General features: G+C 34.8%; 1 protein-coding gene across 1 annotated transcript; it reads left to right on the top strand.

The window, feature by feature from the left end:
- Window positions 1-866: 866 nt before the first annotated feature.
- On the top strand, window positions 867-2,360 carry LOC149236683 (E3 ubiquitin-protein ligase RZF1-like). The gene has a single exon (XM_089461602.1). The coding sequence runs from the start codon at window positions 1,016-1,018 to the stop codon at window positions 2,135-2,137; it is 1,122 nt and encodes a 373-aa protein (XP_089317728.1). The 5' UTR covers window positions 867-1,015; the 3' UTR covers window positions 2,138-2,360.
- Window positions 2,361-26,922: the final 24,562 nt, after the last annotated feature.

The following is a 26,922-nucleotide window of genomic DNA, read 5'->3' as shown; positions in this document are numbered from 1 at the left end:
TCCGAGGAAAGTAAAAGTAAAGAAATCATAATTGGCGAAACCCAGATAAAGACCGATTAAGATTGCATGACACTCATGGTCAAAAAAGAAAAGAGAGTAGGAATCTCAAAACTAAAACTAAATATCGAAATCATTATTTTCATGAAGAATATTAATTTTATTTTTTTTAATATAAATTATTTTAAATCTGGATTTACTTAGAGAGTTTCCAGATCAAATTTAGCTTTTATCATTATAATATTAAGAGTTATTATATAGTTTGAATGGGTTTAATGTTTAAGAGCATGTTTTTTCGTAAAAAGTTACACGTTCAAAATTAAAAAAGTAAAATATATATATTTTTGTGGACTTAGCAATCAAATCTTCCTTTATTTCGCATAAAAAATATCTCATACACCAATTAAATGTCTATTAACTTTAACCTTAAAATTTAAATAATAATAATAAAATAATAAAAATTTATAAACCCAGAAAATTATTATTTAACGAAAACTACCTTTCAATAAATAAAAATAATAAAACTACTCCTTACCCCTGATCACACCTACTCCTTACCCCTGATCACACCTGGCTAAGAATATCAGTGTTATCCCTTCCCTACTCATACCTACACACGAATATCAGATTCACCTGAGTTAAGGACCTTCGGCGGAGCGGAAGAATGGAGGACTGTCGGCAATTCCTCTCACCTTTTCCAGTAAAATCGAAAACCAAAGCAGAAGCAAGGAATAACATTATAATTGCTTCTTCTGGTCATGGAAATACTTCACGAAATCAAACTGTCGTGATGTTCAAATTTTGGACTTCAACAATCTGTTTTAAGACCCCACCATTTCCTCAGATTTTTTCATTAACACCTACGAAATTAGAGTTGCAACTGTCATTTCCTGAATCCTTCTGCAACTACGGCATTATCGACACAATTGATCTTCTTGAGGTGTTTTCGGGGTTCTGAATAAAAAGCCGTTGTGCGTTTCTGTAAGTCGGCCTTTTGTCTTCGCGGGGAATTTTTGAGATGAATGCTAGAGGAGTTTCTGCCTACTGGTGCCATGCCTGCAATGGATTCTTCGGGCTATCCGCAAGAGATTCCTTCGTTTGCCCCACCTGCGGCCAGGGGTTTATAGAAGAAATAAGGGACCGCGTTCCGATATTTCCAATTACAAACACCGTAGACGATGAAATCTTGGCGGCCCGTTCAAACCCTCCCAATGAACGCGAAATCCAGGAAGCCTCCGATCAGGTGTACGGCAGGATGTTCAGACAGGACACAGCTGTGCAGAATGGCGCGAGGCAATATATTGTTGGTAATGATAGAGAAACCCAACCCAGAATATTGTCTGCAAACAGTGGAGATTATTTCATGGGCTCCGGTTTAGAGCAGTTGATCCAGCAGCTGTCTGAGACCGATAGGTCCGGCCCTCCTCCTGCCCCGACAGCATCTGTGAACGCGATGCCGACAATTAAGATCAATTCCAGGCATCTGGCTAACCATTCACAGTGTCCTGTCTGCCAGGAAAGGTTCGAAATAGGCGGCGAAGCTAGGGAGATGCCCTGCTGTCACATTTATCATTCTGAATGTATTGTTCCGTGGCTGGCACAGCACAATTCGTGCCCTGTCTGCCGCCATGGATTGCCAAGCGAGGTTCCACGCAGTGCAGCGGCTGAATCCTCTGACAGGGCGAGCAATGATGGTTTATGTCCCGGGCCATCTTCTGCGCCCGGAGGCCGAACTCTTCTGCGAGGATCTCAGAATGCGACGGCGTTTTCTATCAGGATTGATCCCACCGGACAAAACAGGCCTGTTTATGTTGCAGTTGGAAGGACTACCAATGTTACTACTACTAATAATAATATTTCAGAGACCAGCGATAACAATGGCGCTGCAAGAACTCCGAACAGCGGAGAATTAAATGAAAGAAGAAGAAATCTATTATCTTATCTTTGGCCTTTTCGGTTGTTTTCAGCAAATGCTCGGCGGCCACGATGTGCTCGAAATGTGAATGGTTCGCATTCCAATTCCAATTCAATCGATGAATATCGGAGGCGTCCGGACTTTCTATATGGTATCAAAATTTATTTTGCAATAACATTCTGTATATATGTATTAACTAGACTGTGGTTCTACCAGGGGTTCTAGGGTTCCCGCCTGGACAAATGTTAAATGTTATGTGCAAATGAAGACGGAAGAATAAATGCTCATCGTCTCAGCACTTCATGGTTATTCTATTTCAGTGCTTAGTATTAGAATTCAGACATTCTTTCAACTTTGCTGAACGGCTGATCAATGCCTGATTTAGTATACGTATGTTTCTACGTGCATAGGCGCGCCCTTCGTAAATGTTTGAAATGAGTATGATTTAAAAAAGAGAAATTTGAGGGTTTCGATTTTCCATCGAATCTGGCTGCGCAAATTTTTGTTAGTATGTGTAAGATTGTCTTGAATATAATTGGCTTCAATGTTATAAGAACATTTGAAATGCGCAAATTGTATAACTGAAACTTATCGTTTAATAAAAAAACTCAGAAAAAATAATCTCCAATATATTATCTCAAAAAAATAAAAAATCTCACAATTAAACTAGCAGTTAAATAAATTTCTAAATAACAAATCTTGATCATTACAAAATGTAGAAAGAGAGATGTCCTTCTTCGCGTCCATTAAAGGAAAATGACAAATGTAAAACCTAAACATCTTTACACATTATAATGTTTTCCTCGATCATTACTGAATTGCCAATCTCTCATTTTTCTGTAAGCATATTGGCATATAAAAGTTTGAAAATATTTTATAAATTTATTGGCATATAAATGTGGAAAATATTAAGGTATATCAATCATATTTTCTAATGTGTTTGTACTAGTTGGCCACCTATGTGTTTCTGAATTCATTAACCATTGTTGAATTGATTAAAGAAGGTTGATTAGTTTGATCATGGTTGACAAGGTTAACCAAGGTTTGTCATTGTCAACCATTAATGTACCAATGTATTATTTTTACATTTATCTAACAATATTACATTAATGTATACCAATATTTCACAATTGTTGATGTTACATTAATGTAAATGTTAATGCTACATTAATTTTACAAAATGGTTACATTAGTGGTTGAAGTGGGTTGATGTGATGACCATGGTTGAAGAGGGTCAAACATTGTTGGTCAAGGAAGACCATGATTGACTTTAGTTCATCTTGATTGATAATGATTACCATGGTTGAACAGGGATTTAGACTAAAGATTATGGTTGACCATTGTTTACCATCGTTGAATATGGTTTACCACTATGACATGGTTCTAATAATGTGACATTAATGTTGAACATGGTCAATCTTACATTAATGTTAAAGCTAATGTTTAGTTAATGTTACAAAAATCTTTATATTAATGGTTGAAGTGGGCCTTTCCTAACCTTAGTTGGACATGATTTACAATGAGTAATACGATTAACCTGAATTAGATATCATTGACAATGATTACCATGGTTGATCTCAACTCAACCAACCATAATTTGTTAAAGTTATAAATTTTTAATATTTTAATAATCTTTTTTTTTTCTACAAAATCATATCTATTTACGCATTCAAAGTTGCACTTAAAGAAAACCCAAAAATTATATCAACGCATTCAAAGTTGCACTTAAAGAAAACCCAAAAATTATATCATGACACTCAAGCATTGAAAATTGAAAAGAGTGAAATTGTGCTTGTTTCCATTTGCTAGATAGAATGGCTGGCCAAGTTTCAAAGTGTTAGATACTTAATCCTTATGATTAAGATTAGGTTAGTGTGTGTTATGGTGATAAGTTGTTAGAGTCCAAGAAAATATGGAAATTGAATCAACGAATTTTTTGTATTAATACGTACATCATTCATTGAGAGCAATTCTTAATATACAATTAAGTTTGATTTGAAATTTGTGTTGTCTTCCAGTGGTATGATACTTAATCCTTATGATTAAGATTAAGTTAGTGTGCTATGGTGATAAGTTGTTAGAGTCCAAGAAAATCTAGAAATTGAATCAACGAATTTCTTGTATTAATACGTACATCATTCATTGAGAGTAATTCTTAATATACAATTAAGTTTGATTTGAAATTTTTGTTGTCATACAGTGGTATGAGAGCAGGTTGTTCATCTGCCCTAAATTGTGTCACTAGCTTTGTGGCCCTTCATGAGCATCGGTTTGCATTTGTCCGTCCAAGAATTTTGTGCATTGCGTGAGAGCTAGGCGTTGTGTGAGGCAGAGACTATTTATTTCAATCGGGTGGTTGTTGTTCTTTATAACGTCGGGGTTCGAGTTTTGTAAATCATTTTGTTAACAAAGGAGGAAATTTTGATGGTTAAAGAAATAAATATCTAGCACTACGGATTGACTCGCTCGGCTTCTATAAAGTTGGATAATGGTATACGTTTTCAATTCGTGTTCTGAGTTTGGTGAGTTTCTAACAGTTACATATTTAAACAGAGAAATCCTTTGTATGTTCAGTGTGCATATTGGAATAACACACAACACAACATAAGAAGAGAGAGAAAACAATGGCATCTCCTATCTAGCAATCGTAAATCTCAAAATTTCTCGAAGGCGAATGTTTTGCATTAAAGATTAAACCTGACTATGAACCGTAATCCCCTATGGTTTCAGGAGAGTAATGTATTTTTGTAGTGGCGTGCACAAGTTCATAAAGGATATGCATTTTAGAGGTGGTGTGAAGTGAATAGTTTTCTTATGCATGGTTAAGGTGACTATGGGCATCTGAGCACAACAGTTAAATTGGGCGATACGTTTTAGATACTGTGAATTTCAATTAAGGCAGGTAGTGGGAAATGGTTAGCAGAGCCGACGTTGTTGACTGCAATGTTTGTTGAGGTTGACATTTGTTTACCTGATAAATCCTTGACTATAGATTCATGATTGTTGTTCCCAGTTGATGATTCATTCCACGACTTGAGAACACCCAGCGAGAGAATATTGTTATCAATAGCATGCTATCTTTGTGCCTGTACAAACAAAGGACAATAATGGTGAAGAATGTTTAATGATTGGCGTCTGGTTTTTTTTTTTTTTTTTTTAGCGCAAATGACTTTCAGTTGCAGATAAAAAGAGAGATGGTGAGATTTGAATCCCTACCCAGACGCATATAAGGTAATTGAAAGATATTATATGATTTTACAATCAATTTTTATTTTTTTTTATGAATAATTTTTCGTCACAGAGCTGATCTACCAAAAGATTCGGTGGGGGCGTTGTTTGACCTTTTGGTTAATTTGATCAGTCGCATGCCTTAGAGGTTACTATTCCCTTCATGTAGAAAGTTGTTGATTCTATCTTGGCTAGGAAACCCCGAGTCTAACATACGTGAGCATGACCGCACCCTAGCTCGAAAAGTCGATACGTATTGAGGCTATATAGTCAAAATTCAGGTACCGTAAAAAGAGGTATCAATAATATCATTTAAAGACACATTTATTTATTGGTTGTTTATAGGATATTCCTTTCTCAATTGTTTTTAGGGTTGGAGTCACTAGTGATAGGGACATCAACTATGGGAGTTGGTTGTTGGTGTTTAAGATTCATGTTACTAGTATTTAGGAGAGTGACCATACGAATGAATGATTGAATGCCTTTCTATTGCAGATTGGTTGATGTGTGTGAAAGCAATGGAAAAGAAGATTGTAAAGGTGTTGATTCTCATGTTTTGAATTTGATTTTGTTAGAATTTAAATCATAGAATTTATGGCTATAAAATTCAGAAGAAAAAAGGACATTGTGGTTAGAAAAGTTTATATAGTTAAATTTGGTACATTAAAGGTCACAGGTCATAAGTTTGATAATTCTATGTCTACAAAACAACAGGGAAGTTAACTTCTTACATTCGTTGGGAAGCAAGAAAATGAAATTTTGGTTGCAAAAAATCCACTTTTATTTGAGCATGTCTCTATATGTTATCTAATGAATTTTTGTTTTCATTTTACATTGTAAAATGGGTGCATTTTCAGTTGAGCCCGAAACCCGAGATTGAGTAAAATGTCTCAAATTAAAAATGTATTAAAAATATTAAACAATATCATTAGTTGTGCTGCTAATGAAACTGTAAATATCAACGAATTCAGTCTTGTTGATATTAGAGTTCGTTTACATGATGCAATGGAAACAATTTAATTTCTCTAGATTAAGTCTCAATTACATCAACACGATTTTAATTCCAAACAATAGTCGAAGAGTAATAAAGCCATTCTAGGAGAATATTTGGATGCAGTTAAAAGTCTTGATGTGAAACCAGTTATAAGACCTTGGGAGGAAATTACACATAACAAAAACTGAACTTGTATTGGATATGATAAAGATGTTTCTTTTTATGTGTGTGATTTTTCTAAACCTATACAATCTCATAGTGTTGGATTTCTGGATAGTGTTGTTCTAGAATAAATTGATCAATGCTCACACTGTGATTGAGTTGGACATGTGAAAGATCGATGTTTTAATCTTCACCCACGTGAGCATTCTGTAAAGTGAAATCACCATTCAAACAAATGTTCTAAAAAGAAGACTACAACAAGAGAGAAACTAAATTTTAGATGGATTGCTTCTTAGGATTGGTCTAAAACGCCCAAGAATATTTACAAGTCATACCGCAGGATATGCTCAAGAGTATTGACTAGCCTTGTAGTGAAGAATACTTCATCTTGAATGAGATTGTATTTCAGATTAATCACAACATGAAGATTTTTTCGGCATTTCAAACCATCTAATTTAGTTCATCCTCCCGACAAAGGTGAAAAAATCAATCTTTTCAAATGTTTAAATATTAAAGATGCATCTGGGTCCAAAGTTAACCGTTATGAATTAGTTGTTAGGAATTAACTACTAGGAATTAGCAGAAAAGATGATTTTATTATTTATTTATTTTTTATAGATATTAAATTAATATCAAATCGAAGTAAGACAATTAAAATAGAATAAAATAATATTTTATTAAAGTATAATAATTGTTTGTTAGGAAACAACCATTAGGAATTATTTGTATTTTTTTCAATTATATTGAATTAAATTAATATTTAATATTAGAAAGTCTTTTAAAAATAATTATAATAATGATATTCAATAATCAACTATTGAAAATAATTAAGAAAGCTAAAGAATAATTAAGAAAGCTAAAAAGGATTAAAAGTAATGAAAAAATTAAATAAATAAATAAAATGTAAACAAAACAAAATAAATTAAATTAAGATAGAATGAAATAAAAATAGGAAAATCAATATAAAACGTGATCAAGAAGAGAGGGAAGGAATCCAAATCGTTCTTAATTTCCAACCACCATCCATGTTGAGATTGATTGTATTCTTCTCGATTTTAGTGGTTTCTCTTAGCTTCCTACGATGGAAGTCATCAACCCTTGCGATGACACGAGAATCCTCAATGCATACATGGTGCTTAGATTTCACCACATGTTCGATTAAAGCAGAGGAACAAGAATGATTGTCCCTAATGTCTACTATATGTTCATGGATTCATTGGTTAATGGAGCAACCAATTTCACCAATGTAAGGAATACCACAAGAATAAGGAATACAATAGACCCATTTCATGTCTTTAGGGTTCACTGGGTCTCTAGCAATTCTATGAGAGTTTATAATGGCACTAAGGGGCTTGAGGCCAACAGAAACTCTATTCTTCTTAAGAGTATGAGTAATCTTATCAGTGGTTCCCATGGATAAAGGGAAGCTACACATTGGGAATTTGATTATCATGAGCAGGTTTAACTCTGGACTCTTTATTAGCTCTTTCAAAACACTCCGAGGCCTTGTTTCTTGCTATAGCAATTATTTTCAAAAACTTTCAAAGGATGAGTTTTTTTCTATTTTATGTGATTCTAATCAGAAATCCTAAGAGCATGGTTGGAAAGAGTGTTAAGAAGCCTTAATTTTTGTGCTGGAAAATGATGAGAATTGGAAGGAAAATATTGTTACGTGTGATATTGGTTGTGAAAAACTTGGTGAGAAACAAAACCATCACCCATCGTAGAGAGGAGAATATCAAGGAAAGGAAGGCACCCGTTTACCTCAGCTTCCATCACGAATTTGATAGAATCAGATTGGGAATTAAGGTGGTTGAGAAACAAATCTAACTTCTCACAATCATAGTGCCAAAAACTGCATGTATCATCAACATATATCTTCCATCTCTTCGGGTGGAATTGAGCATATGCCAAAGATTTGGTCTCAAAAGCTTCCATGAATAGGTTGACAAATCTAGGGGAAACAGGAGAACCTATTTCGACCCCACAAGCTTGTTCAAATAAATCACCCTGGAAGCTGAAAAAAGAGACAACATGAAAGCTTACTAATAAATCCTAACGACTATTTCCTAACAAAGAATTCTTATCCTTCAGTTAAATATTAATTTATTTTATTTTAATTATTTTAATTTGGTTTGATATTAATTTAATATCTATAAAAAATAAAAAATAATCAATAAATAATCAAATCATCTTTTCTACTAATTCCTAACTAATAATTCATAACAGCTAACTTTGGACTCAGATGCATCTCTGTTATCTAAACATTTGAAAGTATTGTTTTTTTTCACCTTTGTCCTGAGGATGAAACACATTAGATGGTTCAAAATGTTGACCAAATCTTCATGATGTGATTAATCTGAAATACATTCTCATTATCAATATGGATCACAAAAGTTTAAGATCTAGCAATACCTCATCATCTCATCCTATATCTGTCAAGGGGGGGAGTGATAGACTTGTGATGGTTTGCTACAAGTTCGAAGATTTGTCAAGTGGGCCTGATTCAGAGCTCCACAAGTGAGTCTGAGCCACAGCTTGTACCAATTATAGCTAGATTTTTCTCGAGAGAGACTTCAATTTTTACTGAATTCGTTATTTGTGAACGAGCATTTTCAAATTTGGAATTGTTCGAGAAACTATATTAGTAGTTCAATAATTGACTTTTTTTATTTATCTAAGAACTACTATGAAGGTTCAAAATGTGGGTATCATTTATGGTTTTCTCTTAAAAACCACTACCCTTGGTTTATGGTCATCCTTCAAAACCATTTCTGAGAGACATTCAACTCTTGACTAAGATGCATTTATGCATTTTGAGCTTTCATTCTTGGACTTTGATACATCCTTTCAGTTTAAGGGGGGAATGTTAGACACCTAATCCTCAGGATTAAGGTTGGGTTAGTGTGTGTTATAATGATAAGTTGTTAGAGTCCAAGAAAACCCGGAAACTGAATCAATGGTTTTTTTGTTGTACTAATATGTACGCTATGCAAATCAATCATTAAGATCAATTATTAATATATAGTTGAGTTCGGTTTCTAATTTGTGTTGTCTTAAACAAATCTTGATCCCACTGAAGAGCCACTTTCATATTTGTCTTATGTTCCATTGTCATGTGTGTGACAAACCTTTTCTTTGAGAGATTGTTCTACAATTTAAATTTCTCCATTTCTGGACAAACATTTCAAATCATCTAATGTTTCCTTATTGTTTCAAATCAGTGAATGCTTGTCGAGTCTCCCATGCCACTTTACAAAATCAGTCAACCATTTCTTGCATTTGACTATGGAACCATCTGGAACAAGTGGAATGTCTTAGTGTTAGAAGACAAACTTGTGAAGTAGTAGTGAATAAAAGTTGATGGAACAAACATTTGGAGTAGAGATGAACAATTGAAGGAAGGAGGAACATTCTTTTGAGGAAATCCATTGTTCTTATCTCTTGTATTGCATAACTGAGATTTGTAACAGTCAATCACTGTTAGTTTTTCGATTTCAGAATAGTTGATGTAACTATTTTTTACTTTCCATGTAATAAACTGGGAACGCCACCATGTGGCATAGTACCAATAAATAACTCAAGTCTACCATCTAAGGAGAACTTAAAATAATGGAGAAAGGTAAATTTTTTTATACTATATCATTATTAGTGTGTCATGTTAAGATTTTGGGTTCTATTTAGTTTCTAGATCTTGTTTACGATGAGGTTATTAAAATTCCTCAACATATGTGTACTCTATATGTGTGTGTGTTTTCTAGTTGATGGAATAAAGTAGTGAGTGCAGACAATCTCTAGGTTGAGTTGGCCTCACCTAAGAGTTGTACATCTTTTCTTCCATACTTTCATGTCTTCCAATAAATTTTTTGTTTATATAATAGCCAAGGTGGGAGCTAAGTTTGAGTTGTGGTTGAGTTTGTTATGTGTTTGATTGTCATTGGTAGTAATGCACCAATCTATCCATAAAGAACAAGGAATACAATAGACCCATTTCATGTCTTTAGGGTTCACCGAGTCTCTAGAAAATCTAAGAGAGTTTATAATGGTATTAAGGGGCTTGAATCCAACAGAAACTCTATTATTATTAAGAGTATGAACAATCTTATCAGTGGTCCCATGGATAAAGGGAAGCTACACATTGGGACTTTGATTATCATGAGCAGGTTTAACTCTGGACTCTTTATTAGCTCTTTTAAAACACTCTGAGGCCTTGTTTCTTGCTATAGCGATTATTTTAAAAAACTTTCAAAGGATGATTTTTTTTTTCCTTTTATGTTATTCTAATAAGAAATCCTAAGAGCATAGTTGGCAAGAGTGTTAAGAAGTCTTAATTTTTGTGCTGGAAAATGATGAGAATTGGCATGAAGCTATTGTTATGTGTGATATTTTCTGCAAAAAACTCAGTGAGAAACAAAACCCTCACCCATCGTAGAGAGGAGAATATCAAGGAAATGAAGGCACCCATTTACCTTAACTTCCATCACGAATTTAATAGACTCAGATTGGGAATTAGGATGGCTCAGAAACAAATCTAACTTCTCACAACCATAGGGCCAAACACTGCATGTATCATCAACATACGTCCTCCATATATTCGGGCGAAATTGAGCAGAGGCCAAGATTTGGTCTCAAAACCTTCCATGAATAGGTTCATAAATCTAGGGGAAAGAGGAGAACCTATTTCTACCCCACAAGTTTTTTCAAATAACTCACCCTGGAAGCTGAAAAAAGAGACAACATGAAAACTTACTAATAAATCCTAACAACTATTTCCTAACAAAGAATTCTTATCCTTCAATTGAATATTAATTTATTTTATTTTAATTATTTTAATTTGATTTGATATTAATTTAATATCTATAAAAAAATTAAAAAAAGAATTAAAAAATAAATCAATAAATAATGAAATCATCCTCTCTACTAATTCCTATCAACTAATTCCTAACTACTTTCATAACATTTAACTTTGGACTCGGATGCATCTCTGTTATCTAAACATTTGAAAATATTGTTTTTTTCACCTTTTTCCTGAGGATGAAACACATTAGATGGTTCTAAATGTTGACCAAATCTTCATGATGTGATTAATCTGAAATACATTCTCATTATCAATATGGATCACAAAAGTACAAGATCTAGCAATACTTAATCTTCTCATCCTATATCTGTCAAGGGGGTAGGTGATAGACTTGTGATGGTCTACTATACGTTCGAAGATTTGTCCAGTGAGCTTGATTCAGAGCTCCACAAGTGAGTTTGAGCAACAACTTGTACCAATTACAGCCAGACTTTTCTCGAGAGAGACTTCAATTTTTACTGAATTCGTTATTTGTGAGCGAGCACTTTCAAATTTGGAATTGTTCCAGAAACTACATTAGTAGTTCCATAATTGACTTTTTTTATTGATCTAAGAACTACTATGAAGGTTCAAAATGTGGGTATCATTTATGGTTATCCCTTCAAAATCACTGCCCTTGGTTTGTGGTCATCCTTCAAAACCATTTCTCAGAGACATTCAACTCTTGACTGAGATGCATTTTTTCATTTTGAGCTTTCATTCTTGGACTTTGATACATCCTTTCAGTTTAAGGGGGGAATGTTAGACACCTAATCCTCAGGATTAAGACTAGGTTAGTGTGTGTTATGGTGATAAGTTGTTAGAGTCCAAGAAAACTCGGAAACTGAATCAATGGTTTTCTTGTTGTATTAATTTGTACACTATGCACATTAATCATTAAGATCAATTATTAATATACAGTTGAGTTTGGTTTCCAATTTGTGTTGTCTAAAACAAATCTTGATCCCACTGGAGACCCACTTTCATATTTGTCTTATGTTCCATTGTAATGTGTGTGACAAACCTTTTCTTTGAGGGATTGTTCTGCAATTTAAATTTCTCCATTTCTGGACAAACATTTCAAATCATCTAATGTTTTCTTATTGTTTCAAATCATTGAATGTTTGTCACTCCCATGCCACTTTACAAAATCAGTGAACCATTTCTTACATTTGACTATGGAAACATCTGGAACAAGTGGAATGTCTTAGTGTTAGAAGACAAACATTTAAAGTAGTAGTGGATAATAGTTGATGGAACAAACATTTGGAGTAGAGATGAACAATTGAAGGAAAGAGGAACATTCTTTTGAGGAAATCCATTGTTCATATCTCTTGTATCGCATAACTGAAATGAAAAATGCATTCACACTATTAACTCTATGTATATCTGATATTTGTAAAAGTCAATCACTGTTAGTTTTTCGATTTCGGAATAGTTGATGTCACTTTTTTTACTTTCCATGTAATAAACTGGGAATGCCACCATGTGGCATAGTACCAGTAAATAACTCAAGGCTACCATCTAAGGAGAACTTAAAATAATGGAGAAAGGTAAAGTTTTCTATACTATATCATTATTAGTGTGTCATGTTAAGATTGTGGGTTCTATTTATTTTCTCAATCTTGTTTACGATGAGGTTATTCAAAGTCCTCAACATATGTGTACTCTATATATGTGTGTGTGTGTGTTTTCTAGTTGATTGAATAAAGTAGTGAGTACAGACAGTCTCTAGGTTGAGTTGGCCTCACCTAAAAGTTGTACATCTTTTCTTCCATTAATTTTTTTTTTTTATATAACAACCAAGGTGGGAGCTAAGTTTGAGTTGTGGTTGAGTTTGTTATGTGCTTGATTTCCATTGGGATTAATGCACCAGTCTGTCCATAAAGAGGAGTCTGTGTCACTATTTGAAGGCCATTGGAATAAGCGCACTAGTATTGTTGCGTGTGGAGAAGCCCCCAACTGCATGATCGCAGTTCTTTGCATTTTTCATTGTTGGGAGAAGTGACTGAGTTGTTGATCCTAGATTAGAGTCACAAACTGTAGAGCCTTGTGGAAACTATATTCATCACCATTGAAGTTTCCTTCGAATCCAAATCTTGGGAAATATCTGTGTATCCATTGATGACCTTGTGCCCAACTCTCAGCCAACATTCCCAACTCCTTGGTTGGGACCGCAGGATTAGTACACATTATTATATGTTGTTCTTGTTGGAGATGTGGAATATGTAGTTTTATATATGGTGTTGGTTTATTAGAGGATCTATTTTATGTTTTTTAATTTTTTTTATGTTGGGATTATGATTACATAGATGATAAATGAGAGATTTTTCTTTTCAAATTTAACTTCATTCAAGGATGAAATAACAAAGTCATTTCCTCAAGCATCTCAATCGTCTGTAAGGTGGAATATATATATGAAAATATATATTATTGTAAAATCACTATAATGATTTGAAGGTGTTATATTCCCACATAATGGATCTACGTTAATGAATTTATTTGAAATATACCAAACAATGTGAAGTATGCTTTTGTTTTAAAGGATTCGTTGTAGCTTAATAATTATAGTAATGATAATTATTACAATGTTTTGAAGCACTAGCCTTGGTTTTGGCAAAGATCTAATACCTTTACCACCCCATGGTTTCTAAAAGTTGGCCCCTCTGATATGGTTGTAAACAAAAACCTAGTTTTGGTTGATCTCCCAAGTGTACCAATTCCTTTATTTCTCCATGAATTAGTCTTTAATTATATTGAGAATTCATTTCGTAGATTACTTAATGAAGGATAGTGAGTAGGTGGGGTTGGAGTTACATATGCATGATTCTATGTGGATATGAATCTTAGCGATGGCATTTTAGATAAGAGATTTAAAAAAGATAAACTGAAACGTACATAGTTATTGGATTATGGAAATGTATCTTCTAGTTGTCAAATTAGTGTTCAAGTAGGCCACCTTTAGGCATATTATCCTCAAGAAAAATATCATGCAAAGAGGAGAAAGGATCATCCCTCCCAATCCAAAAGTTTGTTTCTACGTGAGTAACCCTTCTTAGGTGATGAAAATTATTGGGGTTCACTAGCTACACCCATAACAAAGGTAAATAAAGGGAAAAATTAAGAATAGAAAATAATATTTAAGACTTAAATAGGTACAAAGATATGAGTAGAAGAAAAAAATTATGGGATCCTCCTTTGTCAGAGATATTTGTTAATCGAGTCACAATAAGAGGGACAAAAATATTTCATGAATATAAAAAAATTAATTCACAGAAGAAGTATAGTTGTTTTTAAACATAGCAATATGTAGTTGTCATTTGTAAAGCATTATTATCAAACCACGTTTAAAGAGATGGATAAAGGTATAAATGAATAAAGGGAAGGAAGAAAACATTAATGTCAAAACTCATTGCTAATTTGTGAAGCCAATTATTGAAGTATTATGTTTAGCTCTTGAGTTTCCTAAACACTTATTATGAATACCTATGAATGCTCTTGAGAATATATGCGAAAAATCAAACTATTTTGTTTACACATAAAAAAAAAAAAAACTACAAAATTATTATTTATTATAAAGAAAATATTATATTCTAAATATCTAAAATAATTTAGAAATAATCATTATTTCATCATCTATAAGATCCGATGTTTCAGTGCTTACATGTTAAAAAGTATTATGTATTTCTTTGGTTTAACCTTGAATTTCATTTTGGATATTACTTCATAACATGGTGATCACCAATTGAGATACCTCTACAATCATTAAAAATTATTTTGTATTAAAAACCATAACAATTATCCATTTCTTATAAATATACATATTTCAATTCCTTAAATTATTTTATCCAATTTATACTTGTTAGTTAATTCATTATAAAAATATTTTGTTATAAATTAAAAAATAGTGATTGATGATGTGATTATTGTAAATATTTACTTAATTATTTCAATTTTGATGTAAACTTATTGTATCCCAAAAAAAAAGGGTTGAGAGAAAGTTGCAAAAATAAGCTAAATAATATAATATTATAATATAAAAAAATTACAAGTTGACTTTATCTTTATTTTTGGTTTTTGGTAAATAAGCTTAGTTTTATTAAACTAATGATACATTACATAATATTAAATTCCTTTTTCCATGGTCTTCCATACTAGAAACCATACCAAATCCCAAATGTCCATATACTAATTGGATACAAAACAAATAGGTCTACTCACTAGGACTTCATTATATAATGCATTATGTCATTGTAGGGACATTACCATATCCCTATCTAGATGTACTTGTGAATTCCAAGTGAAGTAGGAAAAGTGTTTGTAAACTGAAACCATCAAGAGAACGTGGAAATATCAATAGTCTCATTAATTACTGTAATGAATGGATTAACTAGAGGTGCAAGATTTGGTTTATTATAGAGTTTCTCCTTAATGCATGCCAATTGAAAATCTAAGCTTTACAATTGTGTATGAATAACCTCATGTTCCTTTTGGATTTCATCCAATTGTTATCCAGTCTCCATTTTTATATAATTTCTCAACAAAACTACACTACTAAGAAAATATTTCACCTACTAATACTATTCCACATTATGGAGATATAGATTTTGTCATCCACGGGTGTGCTAGTATTCACAACTTTGTCCACCACCTCAACCATAATTTCCAAATCAAATTGATCATCTCTCGTGAATTATGACAGACTTAAACATCAAAAAGTTCTTATATATCTGGGAGAGTCTAAAGGTTGTCAATATGAGCACAGATGATCCAAGATATTTTGCTTATAGATGTATTAAAAAATTACATGCATTAATTGTAGCTTAAACATAGAAGTTTAATGTGCACATGAGAGAAGATGAGAAACACGGAAAGGCATGAAAGAAGACAAGAGACTTGATAACGAAGTTTGTCCAACTTGTGCTCAATCAATAGGAAGGCCTTCATTCATTAATTGGCATGAGAAAGAAGAGAACAATCATCATTTACAAAAAGGAGTGTTATACCTATATTCTAGAAAAAGGTTGAAAAATGGAGAAATTTGTTGGAGAAATAGACAACACCATTGAGTTCGTGGCATCAAGAAATGCTAAAACCATATAAAATTTGTTGAAATCAGACAAAGTGAAAATATGCCCCTTGGAGAAATTTCTCAGATCATGGTTCCGCCCTCCCTCTCTGCACTGCTCATGGTTCCACCACCTACAAAATTGGTCTGCCTTGAATTGCATGTGTGCTCCTCCTTCTTGACGCACTGAGGAAGTAGGTTTATTTAATGTTTTGATGGGTGGACTTAACAAGAAATCGATTTTGTGTAATGGTAATAATAGTAAAGTTGTTGAGGAGGGGTCGGGGGATCAAATCCTACCCCTCCCCTTTTAACCATAACATGTTACAAATTTTGTTTTGGGGGGTGGGTCCTCCAGTCTTGGTGGCCGGCTCCCCCCATTTCCATTATGTTTGAGTGAGGTGGAGGGGCGGTGGGGTTAACAACCCACGCCCCCCACTATTTCAAGCGTGGTCCGTTGTGTGGTTCCAGGGTTGCAGGGTCATGGCTGCCCACCCCACTTGAATTAGCATATGGTTCTGGTGGGTATCGAGGGTGGCGGGGTCATGGTCGCCTATCCAACTATTTAAATAATGTTGTTATATGGTAGTTCCGAGGGCGCAGGGGTCATGGCCGCCCGCCCCATTTTTTTATTAATTTCTTTATAACCATTGCCACTTTTGGGGATTTTGAGAACCTAGGCATTAGGAGACAAATTAACCGACCGACAAATTTTCCTAGAAAATTTGATGGATTCTAGTGTAATATTCTTGCCAAATTGTGCCCTTCTTAAACCTGCCACATCGGTAAGTCAACCCACAACTTTGACTACCTCTATCTTCCTCATCCAGTCCTGGATTGGGGTGTCATTCGCACCATTGGAATCAAGGAGACGAGAACTTTGATCTATTTTCAAGTTAATCGACATTATGAAACTTTGAATTTTGAGCCTTTTTCATGCCCTGGTGTCTAGAGATCCACCTGTATCAATCCTCCCCATTGAGGAGCTTTTGGACCGCCAAAAGCTTTATCATTCAATTGGCAAGTGAGGGAATTTTTCCCTTAGTCTTTCTTTTTCCAACCATTTTTCCTTGCTAGGGTGCATCCCTCTGAAACCAACTCGTAGGTATTCCACACCTCCCTGTCGTGAAGTCCTAGTTCTTATGTCAAGGATGATATCTTCAGGTAACTCATCGAGATACTCTGGTGCAAATTCATCAACTGTAGGAACTAGGCCCACCTCTTTGGTGTCCATAGTCAATGGTGGCAAATAAAAATTTAAGTTTTCCACATTCACTATAGAGTACATTTGTATAAATGTCAGTAAATCGAGATGGAAGGCATTGTTTCCAATCTTCTCCAAGATGGTGAATGGACCATACCAGATTGGCTGCAACTTCTTCCCTTCAACCTTCATCCTGTCCTTGCTGATATGGAACCACACTTTGTCACCCACTTGAAATTGATGGTCGAATCAGTGTTTGTCATGTCAAGCCTTGTATCGGGCTTGACTTTTCTGTAATTGCTCCTATACTGATTGGTGAATCAACTGAATCCGATGAATGAACCACTACGCTTTGTCCCTATCATCATGTCCACTTGAGTCATGTTCCCTTCCAAAGACCATATCAAAAGGATATTTTGGTAGGTAGCCAAAAAATTTCTCAAATGTTGAACGATGTGTAGATGAGTGCATTGCTTGATTGTACAAATGTTGCACATATGGAAGATTCTCATCCCACAACTTAGGATGTTTCTCACAATATCCTTGCAACAAGTGTACCACGGTGCAGCTGAAAACCTCTGTATGTCCATCGGTTTGTGGATGAAATTCTGTGCTTCATTTCAACTTGGTGTCCATCATCTTCCACAAGTTGGTCCAAAACACTCCAAGAAAGTGAGAGTCCTGATCTGACACGATTAATGTGGGCAACCCAAAATGGACCCAAACATGCTAAAAGAAAAGATAAGTAGTTTGCTTTGCAGTGATCTGAATTTTACAAGGCATTAAAATACACATCTTACTAGAATGGTCAACGACAACATACAAATAGTTATTACTTTTTCTAGACAAAGGAAAACCTCCTACAAAATCCATCGACACACTTTCCCATGGATGACTCGGAATAGGAAGTGGTGTGTGGAGCTCAATTTTTATATTAGAGGGCTTTGAGACAGAATACATCACACATCCCTTTACATAGTGAGTCACAATGTTCTTCATATGAGGCCAATAAAAAAATCTTTGTACATGGCACAAAGTTTTTTCAACACCAAAATGACTAGGCACAAGGGAGATGTGGGCCTCCCAGATTACATGTACCCTTTCCCCTAGGTATGCACAATTTTCCACGGTGATACAACAGTTTCCCCTACAAGTGATAGTTGTCCACCTATGAACCATGGGTTAGTTTTGCATAAATCTCCTTAAATTCATCATCGTTAGCATATTGTTCAGCATAACTTTCAAATGATAATGAAGAATTATGCAAAATAACAGAAGAAGAAATAGGAGGGCGAGATAGCATATTGGCCACATTGTTGCTAGTGTCATTCTTATACTTTATTACCAAATGAAATCTTTGAAGAAAACCCATTCACCTAAAATGACGAGATTGCTGCAACTTGGTTTGTGACTAAAGACACTACAAGGGCTGATGATCCATATGGATGATGGTCTCCTTGCCAATCAGGTAGTGTTTCCACTTTTTCACGCTCTGGACCAAGGCATATAACTCCTTGTCATAAGTGGGATAGTTTATCACAGCCTGAGAGAACTTCTCTGAATGGTAACAACCACTACGCAAATCCAATTTTGTGAAATAGATATCATTCTTTAACTGATCTAGTAAATCATCAATGCATGAAAGAGGGTAATGATTTTTCAATGTGATTTTGTTTAGTGCTCGGTAATCCACGCACATTGTCCAGTGCCATATTTCTTCGGCACTAAGAAAATCGGTGAGCTGCATGGAGAAATGCTCAGTCTGATGACCCCTTGGTTCAATAGTTCATGCACTTGTTTTTTGATCTCCTCCATCTCAATGGTCGACATCTCGTACATGCCAATATTTGGTAAAGGAGTGTCGTGCTGCAAATGGATCTCATGTTGGATTTCCCTCTTCGGAGGTAATCCCCTTGGTTCTTGAAACATCTCATCATAGTTAGAAATTAATTCACATAATTCCTTTTCATGCACATGAATACAACCCTCGAAAGCATCGAATAATTTTGCATCTTTCCCGCTTACAACCATAAGCATGCAACTCTTACTGGAATTCACCAACCTCTTCATTTGTCCTCCACTTACAAGGCTGGCATTGATTTTAGTTTGATGAGCCCCTACAATATATTCTACCCCATATTTTGTAATTTGGTATTTGTTTTCATGATGGAAGAAGATTTATTTTCTATCAGATAGATATGGACTCCCTAACACCATGCCACAGATATCCAATGGTATCACATCAAGTTATACCTCATACAATAACTTAGAAGCGACCACAAAATTAACCTTGCACTGCTTAGTTACATTCAATTTTGCTTTGTCATGTATCCATTCAAGTGGGTAAGGTTTTGGATGTGGTTTGGTTTCTAAGCCTAGCTTCTTTAACAAGGACTCTAAAATTAGATTTGCTTGGGATCCAGTATCAAATAGAGTTTCCACTTTTGTATTATTTATGATAACTCTAATATGAAATAGCTCAATTCTCTTCCGTTCATTAGGAAGAGACTCATCTATTGAACTAGTGCTTTCATGTGATTCAAAATTAACGTGAGGTGCAAGAGTACATTTTGTTCCTGCTATTGTGATTAATGCTTCATCTCCGGAATTGGATCCAAGGTCTTGCTGCACAGCTGCAACTGTCTTTTTCTTTCATTTTCCTCCATACTTCTTTGGTCTCTTTTCTGGATATAGTTTCCAACAATGATCGTCATCATGACCTTCCTTTTTGTAGTGAGTGCAATAAGGCCTTTCTCCTTCATCTTACTTGGTTGATGTCATCCTCTTCTCCTTTCCTTCTCCTTTCACTTTGGGTTTTCCATTTGAAGGTTTGAAAGGTGGTTTCTTGAAATTATCATCTCTTTCATTTTTTCCCCTGTTCTCAAGATGAATGGCCTTTAAACTAGCCGAGTCAATAGTAGTTGGTTCAAACAATAATAATGAATATCTAATGTAACTATGTAGTGATCCAATATACTTAGTTACTACTTCAAGTGAGTCAAGTGCAATGCCCAAATTAAGTGCTTGTTTTCTAAACTCCTTTGTAAAGCTTTGAACATCCTAACCTCTGCCTTGCCTTAAGTATTGCCAATCCATTAAGGCTTTTTGCTTATAACCCAAGGGATAAAATTGTTCCTTTAATGCCACAATTAAACTACGACATGAGGAAAGAAGATTACCCACACTCTTACTACTTCACAATTTTCTCTACCACCAGATGAGAGCAGTGCTACTCAAACGAAGAGAGGCTAGCTGAATCTTTGCCTCGTCCTCTTCGATCTGATGAATCCTGCAGTAAATTTCAATTTTTCTAATCTAGTTATTAAGCTTTTTTGCATTACTTTCACCGTTAAACATGGGAAGATAAAATTTGACATCTAATTTAAAGAAAGGTTTCTTAGATGCATCACTTGAATTTCTATGATGATGGTGATGAGAGGAAGAAGAAATTTCACTCGTGGAAGGAGAAGGAGGAGGTTCTTCACCATTTCCATGAATTGAACCTTGTTCTTCTGCCTTTTACCCTTTTGCTTTCTCCACCCTTGAAAGCAACTAACCGACATTTTATGCCATTATATATAAAGTTTTGTGGAGATTGAGCTCCTCTTGATAACGAGCCTCTTAATCTGCCATGTTTCTCCTTCGATGTGCACGCCCCACTTCAGGATTGAAAGACTTTAGTTTCCCTTTGCCCCTTTATGGCCTGTTTCTTGTTAGCATACAAACATGCAAGTCACATCTACAAATACCTGTTCTGATACCACTTGATCCAAGGTCTTTTGCTTATAGATGTATTAAATAATTACATGCATAAATTGTAGCTTAAACATAGAAATTTAATGTGCATGTGCGAGAAGGGGAGAAACACATAAAAGCATAAATGAAGACAAGAGAGTTGATAACGGAGTTCGTCTGATTTGGATTACATCTCCGAGCCCTGCTCAATTAATGGGGAGGCCTTCAATCATAAAGTGGCATGAGAAAGAAGAGAACAATCATCATTTACAAAACGGAGTGTTATACCTCCATTCTAGAAAATGGCTGAAAGATGGAGAACTTTGTTGGAGAAATAGACAACACCATTGAGTTCATGGCGTCGAGAAATGCTGAAACCATATACAATTTGTCGAAATATGACAAAGTGAAAATCTGCCCCCTAGAGAAATTGCTCAGATCATGGTTCCGCTCCCCCTCTCTGCACTACTCATGGTTCAGCCACCTGCAAAATTGGTTTGCCTCGAACTTCATGTGTGTTCGTCCTGTCCGGTGCACTGATAAAATAGGTTTATCTAATGTTTTGATGGGCAGACTTAATAAGAAAGTGGTTTGTTGTAATGGTAATGATAGTAAATTTGTTGAGGAGGGGTCGGGGGATCAAATACCGCCCCTCCCCTTTTAACCATAATATGTTACAAAGTTTGTATTGTGGGGTAGGTCCGCCAGTCTCGGTGGCCTGCTCCCCACATTTCCGTTATCTTTGAGTGAGGTGGAGGAGCGGCGGGGTTAACAGCCTACGACCCCCACTATTTCAAGCGTGGTTCGTTTGTGGTTCGGGGTGGCGGGGTCATGGCCGCTCACCCCGCTTGAATTAACATATGGTTATGGTGGGTATCGGGGCCAGCGAGGTCATGGCCGCTGGCCCCACTATTTAAATAATGTTGCTATATGGTAGCTCTGGGGGTGGCGGGGTCATGGCCGCCCACCCCATTTTTTATTAATTTTTTTATAACCACCGCCCCTTTTGGGGATTTTCCAAAACCTAGGCATTAGGAGACAAATTAACGGACCCACAAATTTGCCTGGAAAATTGGCTGGATTCTGGTGCCGGATTCTTGCCAAATTACACCCTCCTTAAGCCTACCACATGGGTAAGTCAACCCACAACTTTGACTTCCTATATCTTCCTCATCCAGACTCGGATTGGGGTGCCATTCACACTGTTGGAATTAGGGCGATGTGCACTTGGATTAGATGTCAACTTAATCAACTTTCTACCACTCTGAATTTTGAGCCTTTTTCATTCCCTGGTGTCTAGAGATCCACCTGGATCAAAAGGTCATATGTCTTTCTCTACCATATGAACCACTGTGAAATCCTTGCCCAGTTGTTCCATGAATTAGATTCATGCAATGATGCAGCATGATGAAGTGCATGAGAGGAAATGAGAGAGAAAGGACCACATACAATAGAGGGGCTCAATGAGAACTAAAAAGAAAGTTGAAAAAAATATTAGAATGGAGACATACCCAATGCTAAATCTGACATGTAAAGCTTTGGGAGCATAACTGAATTCGATGCAAGTCAAAGTCTCAAATAATAACAAAAGAAGAGCTACACAGATAAGAAAATGATATTCAACTACCTTAGGAGATGAAAATAACTCCAGAGAGCAAGAAATATTTATAATATAATGGCAACGAACGATGATAGAAATAGACCAGAAGCAAGAACAAATGGAAAATAACTATTGAATTAATTCCAATACTTTCTAGCAGCTTGACCCTTTCTCAAAAAAGGACAAGAAGTTTTAGGAAAATAAGCCATACCTTATATTTCTGGTACATAATATCAAGAGAGGTGATATTAATTATGTCTATGCATTGTTATACATGTTGAGTGTTGGACACCTCATGACTCTTCTCCCCTCTCCAAGAGATTAGAATTGAAACTACACGGAGAACCTCATAGGAAGGAATTATGATGATTGGGATGTCTAGGATAGTAGACCCTAGGCCATAACCCTCAAATCCTCTAGAAAGGAGTTCGAATTTTTGAAAAAAAAGTGGTAACTCCAAAGAATCCTAATGGAACCATAACATAATGCATTACAAAACTTGTTATCCCCAAATCACCATAAGAATTGAATACCAATAAGATTGCACATCACTCATTCCAACATTAATGCATTTCCTCCTAGAGTCATAAATTTATGTGTCGCAGGCTTCCGCTATAGAGGGCATGTCAATATTGAATGCAATCACTTGCCATGTGGGGAGTGTGGCATCCACACCTCCCTGACATGTTCCCTAACATGACAACCAATTGGTCACTCTTCCTCACTCCTCTCTGTGTTGTTCACCCTCCCATAGGGCAAGTAAATTGTATTTTAAATGACTGAAAATTAAATTATGTAAATAAATATCTACATACATATACAATGAAATCAAAATAAAAATTTCCTAAATTCATCTTGAACTATGATTTATTAAGCACATCAAATTGGTTAATGTTTAAAATTTATAATATGATGGATTTGATACGTGACATAGAATTAAATGATAAAAAAATTACTCATTAAAAAATTAATCATTTTCAATAGTTAATAAATTTAATAGTTTAGATAAAGTTTGGTAAAGTAATTAAAAAAATTACTAGCTCTGTGAAATAAATTAAAAGGTTGGAAAATGTGAAAGGGATCGATCCACAATAAGGATAAAAATACTTACTTCATTATAAAAATCATAAAATTTTATTAAATTTGAACCATTCATCTCATGGTTTAGATAATACTTAATAAAATTACAATGGCCAATTGAGCTCCACATGGCCTTAATTATAATTATTAATAATTATAAAAATAATTAATACACAGGTTAAACATATATAAATTTAAAAAAAAAATGTAAATGTTTTTAACAATGGAGATTCAACGCCAATTTGTCATCGATATTTTTAATCTTCAAATAGGATTTGTTATAATAACATGAATTATCAATACCATATGTTTAAAAAACAATAACTAATTTCATATGGCACTTGTTAATATGACATTTTTTTTTAATTGGTCAATTTAATTAAAACGGAAAAGGAGCATAACTACTTTGCAAATAAATCTCAGTCTTTTCTCTTTCATATGCCAATACTACAAAGTGTTAGAATAATGTAGAAATGGAAGAGTCTAGAAACGTGATAGGTTTGTTGAGTTGTCTTCTTATATGTATGTGAGTTATGAGCTATTCCAGAAGTCATTTCTTTCCAATTTAAGTGAGTTGTAGTTGAGTCAACGTCTCTATTTTTTACATTGTTATGTCAATCGAGTCTAGTGATCCCATAGTTATATAATGGGAAACATTGTGATGTATGTGCAGTGATGAAAAGTGTGCAAGATTAGGCCCGAATTAATAAAATATTTCGTTGTGTTAACTCTATGTTTTCTATTATGGTATCGAAGCCAGTGAGGGCTAAGATCTGATGAGAGGATCTAGAGAGTGTCAAATTTGAGAGCTATAAGGACAAGATCCGTAAGGTTGTATGGTACAAGTGAAGTTGTTTGGTATATGTTGTCCATAAATTTGTGCTCTTTGTCAGTAATTTTTTTTTATGTTTGCATCTATCCAAAATATGAGAAGGAGAGATTGAAGTTAATGTGGGTGCAATCTAGATTGTTCAATTTTGATGTGGTGTTTTATTCATTGAAATTTGCAAGTGGATCTGGGTTTTGGTGTTGCAAGCGGCTGATATTGGGAGGCAAAGGGAAAATATCACAGTTGTTAAAGTGATTTGAATGTTGTTGATAAAGTTCTCTGCTTCCCCAGTTCATTGTTGAATGTTGTGGTGATATGTTCGAAAATCTATGTATTGTGTTCAGTGGGAGTGTCCATTGAAAGAACCCAAAACCTATTGTGTGATGCGCAGAAATGAATCTAAGATCCGGTGAAATCTAAGAAGCTAGATCTAGATCTGGGATAAAAAGTGTGGGTGAATTCACTGTGTGGTTGGACCAATTGGAAGAAGCACAGATGTGAACTAATCTGAACAAAAATAGGAGATGTCTTACATTTCTTAGCTTTGAGATCTGATACCTCAGGTGGAAGGGTTGTTCCAATTAGCGCAAGTTGAGGTTTTCTTCTAGGGTGTGAAAGAATCAGAACAATGAATTGGATGTGTCATTTTTTTCACACCAAAGAAGCTGCAATATGTAATCCTTTTCGTTGGAGGGCTTGCATTACAATTTTACAATTATAGATGTAAGAATCACGAGGTAAGGAGCTGCGACAACAAAATCAAAGAAAATTTCTTTAAAGCTGGTGAAATCATTTTTTTAATGCTCTCTTTTGAGCAGTGTTTCCCTATGAATTCATAGATTCATGTGGATCTGTTGTTGTGTGGGGTGGTTCTTTGTGATAATTGGTCCTTGTTTTATTTTTTTATTTCCCTGGTTGTCGTCAAAGTTCTGGGAGTAGATCGAATGATAGTGCTGCTGGAAAGGCGGAGGAGGAAAAGAATGAATTCACACATAAAACACACACTACTTCTCTTCTATTGATCACACAAAAAAATGATACTTACAATGAACCCGGTGAAGGGTATTTATCCTTTTCCAACTAGTGACTTTCCTAAAATACTTTGACATGAAACCACACACTAAAATTCATCTATCACTTAACTTGACTTGACTCAACACTCAAATACTCAATCACTCAATCACTCAGTTAACTGACTCTCTAAGTTTTAGCTAACTCCACATGCGGGAGTAATTACAATTTCTAACACTCCCCCTTAATTATGAACTTATGACTCAACACGACTTAACATGACTTCACTATCACATAAACATGTGTGTTGGTCTATGTCTCTGCTAGGCCTACAATGACTCAAGAGTTTTACAATTTTGCATTTTCTTTTTTTCTGCTTCCAGATTCATATCCTCAAAATTGCTTCATTCTTTGTTGAACTTTCTTGTTGTAGGCTTTATTAACTTGTCGCTTGTCTAGTCAATTTAACGTCTAAAATTTCTCTACATAAATTATCAATCTGAGTATCGTAAACTGATGAAGTGTGGTACACCATATGTGCTTAGTTAACATTTTTCTTACTTCGTTGTTTTATAGAGTTTATTTTGTTTTCGGGTTTTGTTCTTGTTGATCTCCTAAAGTATCTAATGCAAATGGAAATCCTATTCTAAGGTCTTAAGAATACTTTTAAAGGTCAAGTATGGATGTAGATTTCAAGACAAGGTCTATGTCCCTAATGGTAACTTCCAAAACTTAACACTTCAAAAGATCTTAAAACATGTTATTGATGGAATTAGTACTTAAACAAAAGTGTAAGTATGCAGCTACTTCAATCAAGCAAAAGATGAAATACTGATCATGAAATCACTGTCTCTGTTGCATGTCTAGATACGGAAATAAAAGTTAAGCTATTGCACTCAAAGAAATAAAATTTTTCAAGGAAAGTAAAACTAAAATCAAATTACACATTTATAATTCGATCCTCGCCATTAGTCCGGCTATGGCTTTCGGAGGTAACCGTCAATGATATGAGCAATTTAATATCTAATTGCAGAAAAGTAAAACTAAAATCATATCACATCAATTCATAGTCTGATCCCTCGCCATTAGTCCCACTATGGCTTTCGGAGGTAATCATCAACAACTTGAACAATCTGATATCTAATTGCAGAAAAGTAAACTTAAAATCAAATCACATCAATTCATAGTCTGATCCCTCGCCATTAGTCCCGCTATGGCTTTCGGAAGTAATCATCAACAACTTGAGCAATCTGATATCTAAT

This window comes from Pinus tabuliformis, chromosome 8, assembly GCF_031772625.1.
Source record: "Pinus tabuliformis cultivar Carrire ecotype Pingquan chromosome 8, CPIR1, whole genome shotgun sequence".
Lineage (NCBI taxonomy): Eukaryota > Viridiplantae > Streptophyta > Pinopsida > Pinales > Pinaceae > Pinus > Pinus tabuliformis.
This window is presented reverse-complemented; position numbering and strand designations above follow the sequence as displayed.

Bases quoted from the DNA above. Each gene is read 5' to 3' on its own strand.
- LOC149236683 (XM_089461602.1), top strand. From the start codon at position 1,016: ATGAATGCTAGAGGAGTTTCTGCCTACTGGTGCCATGCCTGCAATGGA.